At 39.4% G+C, this 22,709-nt stretch overlaps 1 protein-coding gene across 6 annotated transcripts in view; it reads right to left on the bottom strand.

The window, feature by feature from the left end:
- Positions 1-22,709, bottom strand: part of MTUS1 (microtubule associated scaffold protein 1) — a 124,123-nt gene that overhangs the window by 62,182 nt on the left and 39,232 nt on the right. For 4 of the 6 annotated variants that reach the window (XM_020791442.3, XM_020791445.3, XM_020791443.3 and 1 more), the window contains exons 4-7: positions 13,241-13,423; positions 8,282-8,416; positions 6,602-6,706; positions 5,258-5,308 (exon numbers count right to left, since the gene is read on the bottom strand). In XM_020791442.3, the coding sequence (XP_020647101.3) occupies positions 5,258-5,308; positions 6,602-6,706; positions 8,282-8,416; positions 13,241-13,423 (474 nt within the window). Of the gene's footprint in view, positions 1-5,257; positions 5,309-6,601; positions 6,707-8,281; positions 8,417-11,647; positions 12,691-13,240; positions 13,424-22,709 lie in introns of those variants that run through there. The other 2 variants (XM_078394638.1, XM_078394639.1) reach the window with 1 other exon arrangement.

The raw sequence follows: 22,709 nt of genomic DNA, 5'->3' as shown, positions 1-22,709 counted from the left end.
TTGTTGCTGTGGAAGCATTACCCTTGAGATGGATTTATCCAGGCACAGTGGATAAGTGACAAGGTATTTAATTCTCTTCTTAAACTAACTTCATATAATTTCACTTGAAGTCAGCCAAGCCCAGTAGGCAATTAAAATCAGACAGACAAAAGAGTTTCCTCCAACTTAAGGTAACTAACTCTCTACGTTCCTTTCCCCACACAATTTACAGAATTTCCAGAGGCAAGGAAAGGGTAAGGCCCTTGGGGGAAGAGACAGAGGGCGAGAGGCAGCATTTCTTTCCTCACCTTCCCAGATAGGTCTGTTTCCTTTTGGTCGCAATTGTCCTAACTGAATCTTCTCCCTTTGCCCCCACTGAATGGCTCACTGAACCTGAGAGAAGAAATCCAGCTACTGCTGAGTTCAATAACCACCATAGTAAAATCAAAAGTCTGTTTGCCTCATTCTGTCTTTCCTAGTAGTATTAAACATTTATGTTACCGTAATTTCATTTATAATCTGGAGATCTTAAGTGCCTACAGAATTTTGGATCTCTCCAAACACTTGCTTAGTTGTTTGTTGTTAAAGGATAGGTCCATGTAGTCCATTAAAATAAGTAGAGGGGAAAGAGAGTGAAGTTTCAGAACTGCTGGAGATAATGGCAGTGGAGGAGACAGTACCTATTAGGTTATTTTGAGGGTGGTAGTTCTGAATCAGTCTTAATTTTGAGTGTTTCTAGGAAACAGTTTGAACTATTGCAAAAATCTATAAATGTAGTCTACGCTGCGAAATAAAATTAACACAGAGAACACTGATTCATTAAAATCACCTTGAGATCATATTTCATTGTCACACATACCAGGGATGGTATGCAAGCAGCATGATCGATACTTGTCACACAAATACATATCCAGGGGATGATGAGCTATCACTCTACAACATCATTGGCAATGTTCTGCAAACTTATTGTATATTTTGCCACAAAGACAGAGACTAGACATATGCAGATTTGCATAACTGCCTGGGGAATTCTTGGAGAGAGTTCAAAATATAATCTGCACACATCTAAGGGACACATATCGGATGAAACAATTGTTCCCAACTGATTTTTTTTCCAAAAGTAACCTGAAGTCTCATTATTTACAGCCATTAAGCTCCCCTTTTTTCCTTATTACTTATCCCTAGATGTAAATATATTTCTTAGTTCTTTGTTACGTGATCTAATATCTCTTGATAATGCTACCCTTCAATAATTAACATTTGCTGTGTCCAAAGCTCTTAAGAACAAAACACTCCTATACAAGTATTTGGACAGTCACTGCCTGCCTTGTTTTAATATTCTATTTATTGCTGTGAAAACTTGAGCTATCTTGATTCACTAAGTCAATTCTAGATGATGTCACAATAGTAATTATTATCCAACTACTTAGTAAACAAGAAGACATTTTGAGATGGAGCCGATAACATGGGGGCCCTTTTTACATCCATGGGCTCAGGAGTATCAGCAAGACACCTACAGTTACCACTGCATGTTAAGTAGCAGTCCTAGTTAGCGCATAATGTTTCTCTCTTGTGGCTGACAGATACAGCCCTGTCAAAATAAGATTTTGCTAAACAGATTTATTGTTGTGCTCCAAAATTGCAGCCAATGTGTAAAATTGTCAACCTAAAACTGAATGTCTTATTAAATACATATTTCCAGTTTAATTTGTGCACTACAATAAAGGCAAAATAATCTTCAATGTTATATTGGGCCACTGCAATAATTAATGGGTCTCTCCAGAAGGGCATGGCTCCCTCAAGGAGACACTCATTAGGCCCATTCAAAAGAAACCTAATTTGGCGGCGGATGAAATTGGGAATTATAGGCCCATTGACCAATGTCTCTTTCCTGAGTAAAGTGGTCGAGAGGGTGGTGGCCGATCAGCTCCAGGCAATCCTGGAGGAAGCTGATGTCCTTGATCCATTCCAGTTGGACTTCAGGCATGGTACGGAAACAGCACTGGTTATCCTGCAGAATGGCTTCCTGAGGGAGGCCGACAGGAGCAATATGACCTTGTTAGTTCTCCTTGATATGTCAACGGCCTTTGGTATCGTCGACCATGATATCCTCCTGGGGCGGCTCTCCGAGTTGGGGATTGGTGGCCTCGCTTTGGAGTGGCTCCATTCCTTCTTGGAGGATCATCCCCAGAGAGTGCAGCTTGGTGAGATGACTTCCACCCCATGCATCCTCAATTGTGGAGTTCCGCAGGGGTCGATCATCTCCCCAATGCTATTTAATATCTCTATGAGGCTGCTGGGTGAGGTCATCCGGAGTTCTGTGACCCAGTGCCATCAGTACACTGATGACACCCAGCTCTACCTCTCCTTTTTTCCAACTGCAGTAGATGCTGTTCCAAACTTTGAATGCTGCTTGGGGACCGTCCTGGGGTGGATGAGGGCAAATGGACTGAGGGTGAATCTGGACAAGACAGAAATCTTGTGGATTGGCCGCCCTGGCTTCAGTGGGTTGCAAAACTCCCTCTCCTTTGGGGGAGTGACTCTTCCCATCTGCCTGGACCCGGGTCTCACCATAGAAACCCAGGTGACATCTGTGGTCTCGATAGCCCATTTCCTTCTTCAGAGGATTGCCCAGCTGTGTCCCTATCTAGACGTGGGGGCACTCACAATGCCGATTCATGCCCTCGTAATCTCAAGAATAGACTACTGCAGTGATCTCTACGTGGGGCTACCCTTGAGGTTGATGTGGAGACTTCAACTGATCCAAAATTCAGCAGCCAGATTAATAACTAGGGTGATGAAATTCCAGCACATCTCCTCCACTCTGGCCACCCTTCATTGGCTATTGGTTCGTTTCCGCATCGACTTCAAGGTTATTATGGTAACATTCAAAGCCCTAAATGGTTTAGGACATTGCTACCTATCAGAATGCCTGCTCCTAGCCAGATCTGTCCGTAATACCCATTCTTCACAGGCCGCACGGTTGAGGTCCTTGACCCCGAAGGAGACTCAGAGGGAAAGAACAAGAAACCGGGCCTTCTCGGCGGTTGCCCCTCACCTGTGGAACAACCTGCCCATTGAGATCTGCCTGGCACCCTCACTGGATAGGTTCAAACAAGCACTGAAGACTTGGCTCTTCCGCCAGGCTTTCCCTGAGCATTAAGTTTCTGAGATCTCAGCATCCCTTTTACCATTCTTTTTTGCCATCCTTTTCATCATCCTTTTTACCACCTTCATTGCCATCTGTTTTAATTTATCCTACTGGTTATTATATTTGTTGAATGTATGTATTTTATTTTTTTTATCGTGTTTTGATATTGTGCTGTTTATCTTGTTGTTAGCTGCCTTGAGTGGCCTGGTTGCCAGATGGTGTGGGGTATAAATTCAATAATAATAATAATAATAATAATAATAATAATAATAATAATAATAATAATAATAATAATAATAATAATAATAATAATAATAATAATAATAATAATAATAATAATAATAATAATAATAATATGTGAAATCACTATAATTACACACGTGTTTTATTTTTGCACTCCTTTAGGTATTGCACAGGATTCAAAGAATCAAACTGACAAACCTGATAGATAATGTGCTGAACGTTAAAGTTGTTTAATATTTATTCTAACAGAAAAAGGTAAACTGGAACTTAGATGATCCAGAGGAGAAGCCTGTACTGCAGCCGTATCCGCGTGACTGAAATGTAGATACAGCCAAAAGCTATATGCCATGACTCCATGGAGAAGCAGGTCCCACAAAGCTCAGTGCACCTATGAAAAGTGTCTCTTACAACAGAGGTGGGGAATCTGCATCTTCCCAAATGTCTGATTAAAATCCTATCATTCTCAACAGCTGGCCATTCTCATTAGGAACTGCAGAATCTTCTTCAACAGCTTGAAGTGTGGACAATTCAACTTATGAGTGTAAATTTAATACATAAATAAACAATGGAAATAAATGCACAAATAACAATATTAGTGAGCATACTATTCATAGGACTATGAACCAAAAGCAGCATTGGATGGGGTTAATATTTATTTTCCCATGAAAGGGCCATTTTGATTTTTTGTTGCATGCATCAATTAATTACTGGGGGAAGAGGGAAGATTTTGTTCAAACTGAACATAATGGGAAAAACACATAGCATGGGCTCTGGCTGGGTGAGGCCTCTCCTCTTGTGAGCATTCTCCCAGGAGGCTCTGCAGCAACTCCTCCTGCCTACTGGTTTACCCAGAGGTAAAAAAAAAAAGCGTCAGTGCCGGGAGATCTATTGAGCAAGCGGAATGGGATCTGTAATGCAATATGAAATGCATAAAATATGCTGAATTATTTCCTTTTTTTTAATTTTTACTATTATATTTTATTGCATTTTTAATTCTCTATACTTATTTTTAAAATATTTTGTAAGCTGCCTTGAGGCCATTTATTGGCAGAAACGCAGAAATTAATTACACTAGATGAATAAATGAATTGCTTACATGTAAGGATGATGTTCTAAAGGCAAGAGTGTAACAAATGTTCTCATACTGAGCACTGTGCTTCATTGGAGGATAATCTACTGAACACCACATTCTGGTGGGGGATACCATTAAATTTTGTTGTGTTCCCCTTTTCTAAAACAAACCTAGGTCCAATGTGCTACCAGCAACAGTAACCTTTCCCAGCTCACTTGTACACACACACACAGAGAGAGAGAGAGAGAGAGAGAGAGAGAGAGAGAGAGAGAGAGAGAGAGAGAGAGAGAGAGAGAGATATGGATGGATTAAGAAAGCTGCCCATTTTTGGACATTAATTGAAAATGTGGCTATTACATCTGTCAAGATGTGTGCCAGCCCTGCAATCCTAAATGCACCACTATATCACTGTCTCCACTCCATCCCAAGCCTTTCCCTCGAGGGCTTGTATTCTCACCAAGTTCTGGTCAAATCCAGTTGGACAAAATCACTCAAGAGTAGTTGACAAAAGTTGGAGCTTCCACTTTCAGTACATGTTGTACACAATCTCGGTTACAAAAGGGGAGACTAAGAGAGCATTTGTGTGAATTAAATGTAAAAGTATAAAATTTCAGCACATAGCTTGAAAAATGCTTCATCACTGTATAATTGCCATATCCAGAATTAAGCACCAGAAAAAAAACTTGTGAGTTGTCACAAAAGATTTTACTACAACAGCAGCAACATTTGTATACACATACTGGAATGCTTCCTTTTGGCATAGTACATTTAAGATCAGGAAAAAGAAGAGGATACAGTATAAAATTACTCACCAGAACTGAATGTTGAGAATATATTTCGGGATCCATTTTGTCCTGAAGGCGCTATGAAGGGGAGAAAAGAAAAAAAAACCTAAGATGGCAATTCATTATCATTTTTATGAATTGATACACTATGAAGATCAGAAGGGCTAAACTGCATACAAGTGTACAACATATAAATAGTAGCCCAATAACTCTTTAGAAACAAACCTGGAAGCACTACCTCAGAAAGTAGCAGTTGTAAATGAATAAGCAGGAGGAAGACTCAGGACTTTCCATATCTATCACACTGAAAACCAAATCTAATTGCCCCCTTCTCATTAATTCTCTATTATGAATAAAACATCACATTGATAATCAGGTTGAAAGGGACACTTTCAAAAAGTGTTGGTGGTGACATATACAGAGAAATAACAAGTGCCAATAATTACTCCACTTATGTGACCTTAGGTAGAATCCTTGCTAGAACAGCTTTTCCAGCTGAAAAAGAGAGCCATAGGAACTGTATGTTAAAAATGTGCTTTGGCCTTGAGTAAATTCTTCAGTCTGCCCTCTAGATTAGTATTTTTAAGGTGTCTGATAGCTGTGCTCTTACAATGGATAAATTAAATAGTAGGGATGTGAAATATCATCCAGTGGTATATTTTGCTCTTCTAAAAAGTGACACAAGTTCAAGAGAAATAATGTAAAACAACAACAATTGATCATTCAGATAGGAATCCCAAGTTGTTATACTGCAGACTGTTTTGCTAAGAACAATACTGTCAACACCACTGGTCTCCTCCTAAAGGAACACCATCTGAATATGTACCACGTTTCATTATGGAACCCTCTATTTTTGATACAAGAATGCATGCTCCCATTTTTAAAATAAGCACATCCTTCCAGGAGTGAGAGAAAAGGCTTAATTATGCCTGGCACCTCGTGTAACTGCACATTGTGTTGATTTCCCTCCACACACTCTTGAAGTCACTTAGAAATCATCACAGCTATATACTTTAGACAGAAATACTTAATTGCCTCTGGGCTAAAAGTCTACTACACTTAGACAGTAGTCATATTTCCCATCTTAGGTCTGATATGCTGCACAAGCACCATGCCAGTTAATTAATCCATCAGCCGTGTTATAATAAAAAGAAAGATGGAAAAATAATAATCTTGGAACTGCAGAGGTGGAAGGGACCTTATGGACCATCAAGTCCAGCCTGTCTAGCAGGCACAGCAGGAAATTGAACTCTGAACCTCTGGCTCTGCAACGTGCCTTAACCACTGAGCTATCCAGCAGATAAAGCTACAAGGATGATCTTATGGCCTTAATCACATTATCACACAGTAAGGATAAGATTAATACTTTACCCAACCGCTGATTGCCTCTTGCATCAGCAATCTTCCTCCCTGGAAGAACTGACCCGGCTGATTTTGGTGTACATTGGCTTCCAGAGCTTAACTTGCTTTTTGCTCCTTTAAAAACAAAATAACAACACACAAAGAAACTTGGTTAGATTTTAAACTTTACAAAACTAAGCAACATGTATAAACCAAAAATATACTGCGCTCAGTTGTTGTTCTTCATCTTAACAGACTCACAGCACAATAGATAAACACTGAGGTTCTGCCTTGAGGCTAGGCCTGTTCAGTGGGTCAGAGGCTAATTCCCTCCTATAGGGATCTGCCATTATTCCACCATGCAAATGAAATATGACAGGGCCAAAAGAGTACTTCAAGTTTCTTTTTTTTTTTTTTTAGATATTTTTGCACAGAGCAGGACATGAGACAGAATGGGATATACTTTTCTTACAGAAGTGTGACTCTCTCTTTTTTGTAAATCAAACAAATGTATATTGTTAGTAACTGGGTCTACAAAATTGGGTGGGTGAGGGGCCATGCAGCCTGCAGGCACATATTGCCCACATCTGGTCTAACTCTACACTGCAAAGGAGTGCTGAATTGCTGCTGTGGAATATGTGTCATCCTATACTCTTCTCTTTCCTTTCAACCTAAACACATGGGATGATGTGAGCTAGTATCTGCGCATTGCTCCAGCCCAGTCAAAGGCATAAGGCGGAGGAGTGACATGCTAGTGTCTCATTATTCATTCAGGTTGAGAAGAAGAAGAAAGAAGTAAAATAGAACTGCAGTTGCACCTTCATCTCTATTTAGACCCTTAACATTTAAAGAATGAGAGTCATTCTTATCCAGAAAACAACTTTATTTCGCCCATCGATCCCCTATGTACAAGAAGATCAGGAGAGGATCTTGGCTTTGACAATGAGGAGGAGGATGGGAAAATCTATGTCAAGAATCTGAAATAACACTACAGCCCACTTTCTGACATAAGAAATATCATTATGACATCATCAAGCCATCTTTTGTGGCCATCCAAGGCTGAGAAATGGAACTGCAAGCATTATACATTGCTCTTTTTTTCCAGCTGACAAAGAATGCCACCTTACTGCAATTGCTTCATACACAGGATGAAGTGCCAGCCTTTTCTTGAAACCCTGATATTTTCCCTTCACTTAATCTCAACTGTCTATATCTATAAATACTTCTTGGTTGGGACCAACGCTCTGTATGGTCTGTCCAGTTCTGAGCAGACTACTGAATTAATGATATGCCATCAACTTGTCTCTAACTTGTGGCAACCCTCCTAGTGTTTTCTAGATGTAATGTACTAAAAAATGGCTTACCAGTCCCTTTGTCTGCTGGCACTCTGGAACTGTGTAGCTGGCCATCATCTACACATACACCAGATGATTGAGTTTGGCCTTTCCCCCAGGAGAGAAAAGGGGGACTCAAACTCCAAGCCCTGGCTCCATTGTCAGGTACCCCACTGAACCAGATCAACTCTTGCTGAGTTACACTGCTGCTATTCAAACAAGCAGCAGTAGCAGCGCTCGGTCTGTTGACTTCCTAGCTAGTGTTTCATTTGCAGCAATTTTATAGTTTCTCCTGTATCTTATGTCCTTTCCTAAAAGAAGGAAAAACTGCTTGACTTAGCAAATTGAACCCTTTTATTAAAAAAAAACCAGATACCTTTTGGGGTGTTTTTCAGGGAAAGAACTCTTGGCCTGGGCAATGGCTTCACAGAGATTGATCCAGGTGTACCATTTTGAAAAGCCGACTTGGAAGGCCAATCTCCATTCTTGATGATAATGGTGGCACTTGTAGCTGCCAAGAAAAGAAACAAGCCACAGGGTTGTAGTAAAATTCAGTTTAAATCCTGCATATCAAGAAAAAAATCAGAATATTAATACTGGAGAATACTGTATACTGTGCCGGTCTATAGAAACAAACACAATGAACAGTCTTGTGGTATTATAAAAATTAACAAATTTATATAAGGTCTGCCAAAGACATTCTGCTGCCTGAGGCAAAGAATGAGAGAGAGTTGTCTCTTTATTTTATATACTTCAGTCCTGGTGATGAAATAGCATCATTGGCACAGCAGTCTAGAGAATCACGTGCACCTCTGTCCTCTGACAGAACAGAATGGGCTGGGGGGCCCTAGGACATTTGCCACCGGGGAGGGGTTACCTCCTTCAGTCTAATGATAGACTTGGCCCTAGAATTATTATTGCACAATCTTTTAGGGACTAGTCCATTCCATCAAATGCATGAAATATTATCTTCAATTGGCCTTTGCACAAGCAGTAAATGGATACATTAAAACCCAGTACTTATTAAATTGATAAAGAATCCCAAGTGTGAAGGACTGAAGCTCACCGACTTATATACTGGTGGGATTCTCATACAAAGTCATAGGTATAGAGGACCAAGAGCTACAGAATTAAATTTATATTTTCCTTCTTTCTGTCTCAATGAGCCCAAGGTAATGTGTTTGTGTACATAAATAGCACTGATTTACCAGCTCACAACACGCAGCCACACAGATGAACTTGTGTACATGCACACATACATTCACTCCCTATTATGTTTTTCTTTAATAATCGCTGTATTATACTAATGACTCTGTAAACCTAGCTGCTCACTCAATTAACTCTATAATGCAACTTTCTTCTCCCCATCTTTTATTCAAGTGTAATCTTTGATACATCCCAGTATTTACAATGCATCCCATTTTGCTCCCTTAATCTTAACATACTGCCAGTTTAAACAAGAGCCAATTAATTACTATATTTTTAGAAGCAACTCCTGCTAAATAATATACTGAACAAACAAAATATTTTTTTTTAAAATCTAGATATATTTCCACCGACTTAAGAAACCAACTTTGAGGTTTTACTCCCTGTGAAAATTACACTACATATTGCATGAGACTGTGTCTCACTCTCCAGTTGCGGCTTCTTCACATACTTCCTAATACAGTACACAGAAAAAGCTACCTCTGTTGCCAGTAGAAAATGAGATGTGAACTGCCCACTTAAAAAGAAAATCATGCTGGTGCTTCGAATCCAACCCACTGAATAAGAGCATATCACTGTCAAGAAACTAAGCTGTATCTCATGAACCTACAAAAGCTTATGCCGTAATACAGCAGAAACAAGACTCCTGACCTCTTAACAATGTGAGCCAACATAGCCTTTGAGATTTGCAGCTTCTTAGTCCTACCAGTTTCAGAGGCACCTTTAATGGGGGTATGGAAAAGAATTTCCTACTGACTCTGAAGTTTAAATGGATGGTGCCATTTTCTTTTATTGATTTGTGTTTCAGTTCTATATTAACCTTTTATCCCAATATTCATACTGTTTCAGAATTGTATTTATTTTAGTTACTCCTTTCTTGGGAGAAAGGTGGGAAGGAGATAGGCAGATAGATAGATACAGATGTAGATGTGGCCTTCCACACTGCTTTCTTGGTGTTATACAACTCTTGGCATTACCCAATGTTTTGTTTTGCAATAATTCAAATATTCTACTCACCTTCTTTTTTCAAGACTGCAGTTCCAATATTTCTAACATGTTTTTAAAATGCCATACTGCACTCCAGATTCAGCCTATTTTACAAATGTGTTTGCTCAAATTAGATTTTTATGACTATCTCTTTAAGCACCTGCTTAAGCACCCCTGTTTATTAGCAACCTAGGTCTGATAGATTTGTCCTAAGACAGAATGTAGATCAATGAAAGCATCGTCTATTGACCTAATTCACTGATAGCATTATACAATCTTGGCCATGTAATATTGCAAGAAAATTTAACAGAATTTCATTTAGTACACTTGCTCTGCTAGCTAGGGTAAAAACAAATGCCACCTTAGACAAGTGATGACTAGGTAGAACCACTAAACACCCTAATAATATAAAGACGTATTGTTTGCTGATCACCAAAATGACATGAAGAACTGTTGCAGTATTTGGGGATCTGATTACCTTAATACAATGCTGAACTTGTTGATTAGTTTAATGAAGCACAGCAAAATTTGGAGATTAAAACTTTACTAATGTGTGAATGCCAACATCCATTCATTCATGAATTTAATCTGAACATTCAAGGTTTAGTCTTCAATAAAATGTATTTATTGAGCATACTATCATTCCTAGGAAAGGTATACTTGGAATTTACAATAGTTAAAATGCAGATATAAAATAAACATAAGGAAGTGTTTCTTCCCATATGACATCTTATTCCCTCATCCAAACATCTTCTAGTATAAATAAATAAATAAATAAATAAATAAATAAATAAATAAATAAATAAATAAATAAATACTGAGACTATTGTGACTAAAGGTATCAAAGGAACTATCCTGGCTTAAGCTCAGTTTAAATGTTCTCCTTGCACTTTTTTTTTTACAAAGACAGACTCAAAATGGTAAAGAAACGACTGGCAGAAAAATCTAGTGTTAAAACACACAGAAACACAATGGAAATAACGTAAGATTTTTAAGGGAATAACAGAAAGCACTGAGCACACACAGCTACAGAATTGTCATTTGTGTTTGGTTCCTTCAATAACCATCCACAGAAATACATTAATTTTCAGTTATAACAGCCAGCCTGAATAAGCATCTTACTTTGACCTTAGAATGCCCTAGAAATTTGACAGTGGGAGATTTCATACTGTCTACCACTGGTGGCTAATTTGTCTGACTCCAAAGCATACTGAGCAAAGCCACACATGGACAGACAGCGGGGGATGGGGGGAAAGAGAGAACGAGGTTAAAGAAGAAAAACGAAGGATGTATTTACAAAAATCACATCCAAGATACTCAAGATAATATCACTCAACAGTTAGAAATGCATTCAGCTAACATTTTCGAGGTATGACTATGGCTTAATAAGACTAGTCAGGCATATACTCGGATAACATTCTTCTTCCCACCAATAATTTTTTAAAAAAATCTAAAAGTTCAGAATTAATAAGCATTCCATTTGATATATTCATTTTATTCAGAAAGTCAAGAAACATACTACACCCCTTTTAAAAAAAAGATCACCTACTTCTTTTCCCAGTACATGTGGCTAACAAAGGAATTATACAAAAGCTGTAAGATCCCACTACCAGCAAGATCAGTAAGGTAATATCGTAGTGGCTTCCTGCCGGTGGTGTTAAGGTAGAATTGGTGAAAATATGAGGAGAAAAATCAGTTTCTGTGCAACTGCGAAGTCCTCCTGGTATAGTCATTTAAAATGATCAAAGCAAGCTCAAAGCCCGAAAGACTGCAGCCATGTTCACCCTCTCCGTATTCCCAACGCTTTGCTCTTAGTGAATTAGAGTGGAAAAAAATTGTAAGCTTGAAGGCAGGAGACAAAACAGATTAAGCCAACTAGCAAATCAGGTTAACAAAGAGTCATCAACTGGATACTTAATCTGAAAAGAACATTTCTTTTTTATGCAGCAAAGACCTTTTCTTTGTTAAGAGCAAAGAAAAGAAACAGAGCACAGCATTTACAACCTCCTGAGGTGATCCAGCCAGTAGTAAACCTGAACAGCAAAAAATCACCACCACCACAAAAAAACCCCCACACAAAACACAAAAAACCCAACCCACCCCTCAACATGGCTGTCAGTGTAGAATCAGCCTGTTTGTAGGAGTCACGCATGCTACCAAATGTAAATATTATGCCGTTTTTTGTTTTGTTTTTTTGAAAAAGCAAATTGCACATGGGGAGGATTTATGTTACAAAGGAAGAAGCAGCGAAGAGTCATTATTAAGTCTATGCCAGTGCTTGCTTCCGTAGCTCAGCAGGGTTTTAGCATAATATCCCCCCCTCCTTATACAGCAGATTTCTACCTCTTTAATATAAGGCACAAATTCTTCCCCTAAATCCTCATTCTGCTTCTTTTTTCCTTTTGTTTGTGTGTTTTTTAAACAAAGCTCAAGGCAGTAACAGAACAGGCAATAGTCAGGGTTCACAGGAGCTTATTTAGCCTTAATTTCTGTTATGCTTAAATCGTGTACTTTAAAGCATTCCTCTAAGCTTATTACTTCTTACTTGAAAGCCTAGTAAAATTTAAACACCTCCTCCTATAAGAGGGAAATTCAGTTTTTTAAAAATAAATACAAAAAGCTACACATGTAACAATGGGAGTTGTTAGAATCACTTCTCCCTAAAGATATAATGATCTTGGGTGCAGGCCGAAGACTACCACTTTTAGTGCCTGAGGTAGGTCCTTTAACCCAAGAAGTGGATAGCCTTTGCCCTATGGAAAAGCTCGACCTAAAAGAGAATTCTTGCCTGCTTACAAGGCAACGAACCATTGACCATATGCTTCCTTAGACAGTACAACAAACTGGCTAGGTAGGACCTATCTATTTAGTAGCTATGAGTGACCTGTCCAATCTCCACAGGAATAAACTTTAAGTTACAAGAGGTCCTTCTTGTAACACTAGAAAATGTTGCCTAACTCAAGGATAGGGGTACATATGCATAACTCATGTCAGAGGTCCAAACAGCATGATCCCAACTATTAGCTTCTACAATGTTTAGGAGAAAACAAAGTTAACTACTTCAAAAAGGTAAATCACAAACCATTTAGGTTTTTATTCAGTTTGTATCTAGAGAAAAACCTGGATCCTCCGAGTAACTTACAATTATTGCTGCAAGTACTTTGGTCGCTCTGAGTGCTACTGATGGAAGAGATGCTAGAGGTTCTCCGGAGTCCTGGTTCTCTTATGGGGACTTTCGATTTAGGAACTGATTTACCAGAAGTGGTCCAAGATCCTGGTGTGGACTTCAGAGAACCAAGTCTTCCCTTGGGAGAAGTTTCTACACCTGCCAGTATAAAGAGGGACATGTCAGCAACAAGGCCACTCCTTAGATAATGAAATACATTAATTTCTAAAATGAAAATAAATCAATGAAAGTATTGCTTGATTTGCCTCACTTTGGGTCTGTCCAGGTGGGGGAATTTGGAGCAGTCTGGTTCACATTTAAAAGGTTCGTATATTCAGGGTGATCTATTTTATCTCTCACTTGAGCGATCCTTCCTTTCACGCTGGAGGAAAGGTTTATTCCCCCATGGGAAGGATCCACAAAGGTCTTTCCATTGCTGGTTTACTTATGAGTAAATTTTACCTGGTTTATGTAACTTTGACCAGTTTACGCACAGGTAAGGAGGCAATGGCAGTGGTACTGGCATGAGGGGAAAACAATGGAGTGAAGATTGGAGAGACATAAGGCAGGTAACTCCTGTTTTTCTCCACCTTTTTCCTCAGCCAGGACTGAGCTGCTGCCTTTTCTCACAGCTGTCATTCTGGGGCCACATTGGCTTCCTTTTTGTTGTTAAAGTAAGTAGAATATCAAAAGAGCAATGCATCAGCCTAGCATGGTATCAGAATCGTAGGAAAATATTTCTTTTAAAAAAAGATGAAAATAGATGAGAGGCTTTCTCCATCCTCCCTTTTATTGTTACAGACCACTTATTACATCACAGGGTTGTCACTTCTGATAATACCACACACAGCTCCAATTGGATATGAATTACATACAAAACGAGATAATAAGGAGTGTGATGAATCATGCAAAAAAGAGTCCCTACCCTATATCAGGAAGCAGTGGGATAGGACAGATTGATCTAAATAGAAACATATAGGCAATACAATTTGGTTTGAACCAAACTGTACCAACAGTGATCCAAATATCAATCTAGATACCCATCTGGATATCTAGTCACATTAGAAGATTAAGGTGGAACTTATTATCTCAAACAAAATCAAAACAGCAAACTATCACGCTTGCACATGGCTAATAGGTGTTAATTCTGGAGCCTGTCTTTAAAAGGTGTGTCAAACAAATGGCATTCAATGTAGGTAAAAACAGTACTTGTTACATTATATTGCATGATTCCCGTAGAAAACCCGGGGTGACATCTTCATAAATATCCTGCAAAGCAGGCTGGGAGACAATGCATTTCATGACTAATTAACATGAATCCTAGTGTAAGTCTATCAGTGCAAATCTTAACATTCCAGATTTCTAGAACTTTACAACATATGGACCATTTTTTCCTAAAAGATCCTAATGCATTTGTGGTTTCTACATAAAATTGGAACTGAATGTGTGTGTGTGTGTGTGTGTGTGTCTGTGTGTGTGTGTATACACACACACACACACATATATATATATATGAATGTATATACAAATATATATGATATATATACAGTATATATGAATGTAAAGGATTAATTGTACAAATACAAGAACTTTCCTGCTCACTCAGAAAGTCTTAAGATTAACTTGTCAGGGGATATGCTGTATGTAATCTAAACTAGGAACAAAAGAAAGAATTGTGACATTTAAGGAACTGATCATTTCCAGCGCATGAGATAATACAAAGAAGACACATGCTCTGCTCCTCCAAAAGACATGATTAGAATTAATGCACTGAAATAGCAGAACACCATTCAGTAAACATTGGGACAAAAACCCAGACATTGTTAGCAGTTTGAGAGTGAAACTATTTCAGTAGCGGCAGATGCTTTAAGTTGCACCCAGCATTGCCTGTCCTTGCAAAGGGATTAAATTAAATTACTCTCAAGGTCCTTTTCGACCTATTATTCTGTTTCAGAAAGGCAAAAATTACATTGTTTAATAAACTGGTCCCAGAAAACATCATCTACCAACTTTTATTTTTAAACCAGATGGTAAAAAGCTTTTCCATTTGAAAGAGGGAGTTAAAAAGTTAATACACATCAATTGGGCTTAAATTAGACACTATTAAAACAATCATACAGTATTTGGAAAACAATAGATAACTATTACTCTCCATAACACTAGGTGGCACTCTAGGATAGCTAAGTATCATGGACAGCTTTTGCAGTTTTACTGATACAGTACTCTGCTTTTACTCTCTACACCTGACTTTCTAACAAACAAACCGGTATCATGTTTGTGGATAGTAAACTGACACGAGCAGTCAGTCAAGCAAATATGTCATGCACTTGACTATTACTGGACAGTATGATAAATGTATTCTCAAAGGCTTCCATGGCCGGGATCCTATCCTCATTAGGTTTTTCTTCTTAATGTTTCGCCTGTCTCTGTGGCTGGCATCTTCAGAGGACAGGAGTAGAACTCTGTCTGTGTTCTCTTGTGAACAACAACCTACAACAACCATCAGTATGATAAATGTTGTTCACACATAAATATACACACCCATATTGCAAAGAGAAGACTTCCAAGCTGGAACACCTCTGGAACTTGGAGATGGGGGGACAAAGTCTCACTGGCTGCTACTGGGAGGGTCTCTCAGAAAACCCAAATACTAGCACAATGCTCAATGTGCTGAGTATCACTCACCTAATGTCATGGATAGGGCTTTTCTGCAGTGTGCCTCTTCCACATGATACCATTTGTGCAATGGTGTTTATTAGGCACGTGCCATTTTGTTTGGTTTGATTCGGTTAGGTTTTTGGATCTAAATGTTGTTTGTTTTTGTTTGGTTTGGGGTTTTCAGACCTAATTGTGCTCATATGCAGAAAGGCTGAGTTGGAAGGCTTCATGGCCTAGGATAGGCAGACTTCTGTCCTACACATCTGTCAGAAAAAAGTTGTCCTAGCTAACAACTTCTTTTCTAACAAGTAACTAGGACTGAACTCAGTCTGCCCTTGACCATGATCCCTTCCAGCCTAGCCTTTCTGCAAGTGAGCCCAATGTACATTTGAGGCCAGCACGGAACTCCCAGAATGTAGAATTTGGGGATTTGGAGTAACATATATATACACAGAGAAAGAGCATGAGCGAGAGAGAGAGTGAGAGAGCGAGAGATGAATGGCACATCTCTAGCAGTTATGACAGCATAAATCCCCACCAAGATTCTGGCCAAAGCCAGTATCAGTGCATACAACAGATAGGAACTGTGAACTTTGTATGATTAGAAAAATCTGTAGAAGAGAAAAAAACCTACTTAGAAGTCAAAAGTAATGTACTTACAACGCTCACCATAGCAGTGCTCTAAGAAGCAGAATGGAAGAGACACAAAGCTGAACACTGTGTGCTCTGTTATAATAGTTATTACATCCTCAGTTCCAATTTTAAATCATTACCCTTGATTGAAACCTTTGCATTCATGAATATGCACTGCAATGAATTTAGTGGGCCAGAAACTAAGCATAGGATTGTGACGTTCACCTCTTTGAGGCACCTACTTTTTGTGCTCTCACAAAGGTTCCAGTCTTTGTTTCCCTCACTGCCACCAGTGGATTACCTCTATCCACAATATTAAAGATGTCTGATTAGACATTACATGTGAATGCAAACAAAACTTATTTATTGAAGTGTAGCAAAGTTAATAATAATCACAGATGTTCTACAGATGTTCATTCTACACAAGCAAATCATTCACAGGTCTCTTCATACATACTTTCTTCTTGCCATATAATTAACCACCACCTTCTCTATTTATCTTAACCAGCTTAGCTCTATTAATATCTGTTCCTTCTCTCTCTGACTCTCTGACTCTGACTAACTCTCACTGACGAACTCACTCTGACTGACTCTCCTCCTCTTAGACTCCGCCTTTTAACCTCTCTCTCAGCTCTGCCTCTCCACCACATTCGCATAGAACATGAATAATGCATGACTTATCTCTGACAAAGGGTGAACGCTACAAGGATTTTTTGAGATCTTCAGATTTTGTGTAGTTTTTTTGAGAGGCACACTCTAACAAACAGAGACTACTATCTCCTAATGCCGTAGTTGCCCTGTAGTTCCACTCATGCCCTTCTCCATACTTAATGGTTATTGCTACAGAGAGAACCTTGGCAGGGAACTGTTTCTAAGAAACAGTTATGATTAATATTTGGGCCATTCAGTACTTGCACTGACAAACTACATGCTAGAAAAGCAGACTGTTTCCAAGCAAAGATAACTGAAGCCCAGTGTGGTATGTGATTAAAGTACAGTAGTTAGAATTAGAATGGTTAAAATGGTTACAATTAGACAGATCCAAGATGAAGTCCAAACTGAGCCATAAAACTCACTGGATGACTTTGGCCCTAACCTGCCTATCAGGACTGCTGCAAGGATGTGATAAAAATGTAATTGGTTTAGAACAAGGGTGGGTGGATTGATGGCACAACCCCAAATGATAAGGAGTTTATTCATACAACTTCTGCTTCTTAATTTAAAGGTCATCCATAAACAGTTAATTTCCAAGGTTAAAGTCTAGGAGTTATCATGGGATTTTTTTATTGCTAACACCATGTAATACCTGTATTTCCCTGCTAGAAACTGTGCAATGCTAGGTCTTGACTCCATATGCAAACAGACATTTTGATGTCGAACTCAAGGAATAGGTAAGGTTGATGACCCTGCTTAGTTTTTCAGCCTATTAAATGTTTCCAACCATGTGGTACTTTGACCAAGAGGATTTGCCATTAGATTTTATGTCACACACATTCACATATTCATAATGTTTGAAGGCTTCTGCTTTAAAACAGAAATTAAAAACAATTATGAAAACATGCCATGGGTTGCTATCAAAGTCCCTCTCTCTTTTATTATAGGATTACAATCCTTGCTGTATGTTAACACCAAGTCAGAAAAACTGCATTTTACCATTATAAACAGAAACAGAAGGAGAAACAACAGTTGTAGAGCAGTAGTTCTGAACATTTTTTTAGTTGCAACCCCTTTTTGTAATAGCAAAGTACCCTGTGACCACTCACCCCACTATGTTTGCATAAAAAAGAATTTTAATGGTGAAGTCGCCCCTTTTCAGAAAACAAAGGCTTCTTTCTCCTTCAAAGGGCCTGTTTCTCATACATACACATACACACTACCTTTAATGTTGTTGTTTGTTGTTTAGTTGTTAAGTCGTGTCCAACTCGTGACCCCCATGGACCAGAGCATGCAGGGCCCTCCTGTCTTCCACTGCCTCCCGGAGTTTGGTCAAATTCATGTTGGTAGCTTCGATGACACTGTGCATTCACCTCGTCCTTTATCGTCCCCTTCTCCTCTTGCCTTCACACTTTCCCAACATCAGGGTCTTTTCCAGGGAGTCTTTTCTTCTCATGAGATGGCCAAAGCCATCCTTACAGTGGCTGTAAGGATGGCTTTGGTCCTTAAGGATGTAAGGATGGCTTACAGCCAGTAAGGATGGCTGTAAGGATGGCTTACAGCCAGTAAGGATGGCTGTAAGGATGGCTTTGGTCCTTAAGGCTGTAAGGATGGCTTACATCCTTACAGATCTGTCCTTACAGTGAGCACTCAGGATTGATTTCCTTCAAAACGGATAGGTTTGTTCTCTTTGCAGTCCAGGGGACTCTGAGGAGTCTCCTCCAGCACCACAATTCCAAAGCATCAATTCTTCAGCGGTCAGCCTTCTTTATGGTCCAGCTCTCACTTCCATACATCGCTACTGGAAAAACCATAGCTTTCCTGTTTCACTCTGCTTCGGATGTCAAAGGGATCTGATGTTGAGCCATCAAAAACTACAGTGCCCTCTGTTTCCTCAGGAAAGGACCTGATGATGTTAAGGAGTCAAGGTGGACATCCAATCTTGGGAAGGATTTTAAAAAGACCATCCCTGCTAACCAAATAAAAAGCCTTTGTGAGATCTGTGAAGGCCACAAAAAGAGGCTGTTGTTGTTCCCTATATTTTTCCTGCAACTGTCTGAGGGAGAATACCATGTCAGTGGTGGATCTATTAGCTCAAAATCCACACTGTGATTCTGGATAGACTCTGTCTGCAAGCACCTGGAGTCTCTTCAGTACAACACAGGCAAGCAGCTTCCCTACAATGCTGAGAAGAGAGATGCCACGGTAGTTATTGCAATCGTCCATCTCCTTTCTTCTTGCGACAATGTTTGCATCCTTCATGTCCTGTGGTACTCCACCTTCCCTCCAGCAAAGACGAACAACTTCATACAGTTTGGTGGTGGTGATCTCTTTACAGCACTTCAGCACTTCAACAGGGATGTTATCCTTTCCAGGTGCCTTGCCGTGGGCGAGGGAATCCAAGATCGCTTAAAAGTTGGTTCACTGTCCAACTCTTCCAAAATAGACAGGCACTCAATGTTATTTAGTGCTTCTTCGGTTACTACATTCTCTCTAGAATATAGCTCAGAGTAGTGCTACACCCAGCATTCCATCTGCTGTGCTTGGTCCTGAATGATCACACCTGTAGCAGACTTCAAGGGAGCAGATTTCTTCTGTATTGGACCTAAAGCCTGCTTGATGCCGTCATACATTCCTTTGATGTTACCTGTGTACACTGCTATCTGTATCTGAGAGGAGAGCTGAAGCCAATAATCGTTGGAACATTTCCTTGCAGCCTGTTGGATTTGGCTACGAGCAGCTCGAAGAGCTTGCAAGTTGTACTCACTAGGACAGGCTTTGTATGCTGCTAGAGCTCTCCGCTTATCCTCGATGGCTGGCATCAACTCCTCCGAGTGGTCTTCGAAACAGTCTGCCATCTTTTTGGTTTTCTTGCCAAATGTGGACAAGGCGGTGTTATATACAGCATTCTTGAAATGTTCCCATTTGAAGAATACTGAAATGGCGTTGTGAAGACCAATCCCAAAGAATACACTATGTTGGGCCAGTGCCTTATTGTGCAACAGGCTCTGTATTAGCTTTCTCGTGTGTGTCCTAGACCAATCAGATCACCATTCTGCCTCTGAAGGCTATTCTGCTCCAATGTAACAGAGAAGCTGAAATTAACCACAGTTTATGATAATTCATCATTCCATATCCCTTACCAGCTGCAACTTCCTGGCACTATGGAGTCTGGGTGAAGATGCTTTCAGAAGACACCACATATAACACCTCTCTTCCATGGCTTAGCTTTTAACACTGAGCTTGGCTGTGGAGGCTACACACACCTGTCTCAGGTCTTATTTTGTCCTCTGAGTGTTAAATTGCATGCCTTGTTAGAAGGATATATTTGAAAGTGTCACTGAAGGAAGAGGGGCATTCCAAATAAATTGTATTGAAAATTCACAGTAAAAGCATAATAGCTGCATAGGAAGAGGTGATTACTTTAAACTATACTTGTTGTTAAAGGGACATGCAGAGAAAGAGTCATACAGATTAGCATTGAACCAGGGACTGTTTATCATCAAAGGTAGGATGACAAGATTTGGAATGGGTGTGTGTGTCTCTTTAAAACCTCAAGGTAAACTAATTAACTTTAAATTGTTGTTAGCCACCCAGAGTGGCCTGGTTGCCAGATGGTGTGGGATATAAATTCAATAAATAAATAAATGAAGACCACAGGTATCTTTTACATTGGGTTCATTCACATCCCACTCGCTCTGATATAACAAACTGATCCATGGCATCTGTGTTCAATAAAAATATCTGTGGCTCGGCATGTACTCTTGTCTTTTTTTGGACTCCAGTGCTCAGGATTTTCCAGGAATTCTCCAGGCAGTATCCTGGGAATTCTCAGGCCACAAACACATACCTGCAGACCCTTACATTTCACCCACCTAAGGTAGAGTGTACCAGCTGTGATCAGTTTTGATTTCCATTACCCATTTCATAGAATGATCTGGATGATAACCAAAGGCTACAAATTCAGACCAACTCCAGCTGCCAAGTATATAAGTTTAAGGACCACAAATGCAAAAAAGAGAACTGATATAACTTTAATCTTCAAGACCAAAAGCTTCCCCACTCTTCCTCTACCAGCACAGAAAAGAGCTACATGAAAATAAATGCAGCTTGCAAATTATAAACTATCATTTGTTTTTAAGTATAAAAATCTTGGAGGATTTAGTATGTTTACCTCCCATGAATACATGTAGAATTAAGTCACCTCTCTACAAACAAACAAACAAACAAACAAACAAACCCTTCAACTCTTTCCAAAGAATATACAAGAATAAAAAAAAGGCAGAGAGAAATAATTTGGCAATTCACCAGTATGCATATTTACACAGAAGTGAAGTACTTTGGTTTGGGGTTACTTCCCATCTTAAGGAGGGTGGGAAAGCTAGTCCTATTAAAACAGGTTTTTCTGGATAACAAGTCATTAAAAATGCTTTTTAAATGATGGTATGTTTCCAAAATTAGCTCTTCATGCCCAGAATGACTTTATGATTAGCAATGCTTAAAAGATCAGTAAAGTTAAAAGTCCAAATCCAGGTGCTTGTTCCATTGAATCTGTAGGATTTACAGAGATGGTGTCTTATCATGGGATTAGCAATTGACAAAACTTATTCTGAATCTCTACAGAATATCCAGATTTTATTTTTGTATGATATTCAGGTTAGATGTCCATTTTTTTTACTCTAGTAGGAAGAGTAGTCAAACAATAGTTAATTTCAAAGTTCATATTAACCAAGAAGCAGATGCAACATTAGTTCATAACACTGAAAAACCTTCCAACTGAGACTGAGTTATGATACAGTACTGAAGTTCAGTGACATTACATAGTTCTAAACTGTTCGGAATGCAGCAGCACATAAACACCAGTTCCTAATTCAGTTTCATGATTACCGTATTTTTTTTCATATATAAAATGACACTTTTTCCTAAAATAATTAGAGAAAAAATTGAGGGTCATTTTATACAAGGCAGGCATCAGAAGGAGGCGGAGATTGAGGCAAAGAAGCAACCAGGCTCGGCTGCCCATTGACTGCTGCCGCCGCCAGATCACCCCCTCCAGCGATCGTCTTCTTGTGATTGGACAGCGGTGGCAGCAGTCAAGGGGAAGCCGTGAGAGGCGGCCAAGCCTGGCTGCTTCTTTGCCTCGGTCTCCACCTCCTGCTCCTGATGCCTCCACTACTGGTTGCAGGCTCAGTGATCGTGCAGCCCTCTGATCCCTGCTTTTCCCCTCCTTTTGCTAAACCCTGGGTTTAGGAAGTGGTGGGAAAAGCAGCAATCAAATTTTCAAATTTGGGGTTAGAAATGGGGGGGAGTTTCGTCTTATACATTGGGTCATCCTATAAACTGAAAAATACGGTACTTCTGTCTCAAAGTTGTGTACAAATAAAAACTGAGAATAAAGAACAAGTTTTTGCATCAAAATCAATGTCAGCATTGCTGCTCAAATTTGGGTGCTAATTTTTCCTGTAAGTGTTCTTCACTCAGGTGGCAGCACACACTTTTA

This window comes from Pogona vitticeps, chromosome 5 (genome assembly GCF_051106095.1).
Source record: "Pogona vitticeps strain Pit_001003342236 chromosome 5, PviZW2.1, whole genome shotgun sequence".
In the NCBI taxonomy this organism is placed as follows: domain Eukaryota; kingdom Metazoa; phylum Chordata; class Lepidosauria; order Squamata; family Agamidae; genus Pogona; species Pogona vitticeps.
The sequence above is the reverse complement of the archived record's forward strand: the minus strand, read 5'-3'. Positions and strand labels throughout refer to the sequence as shown.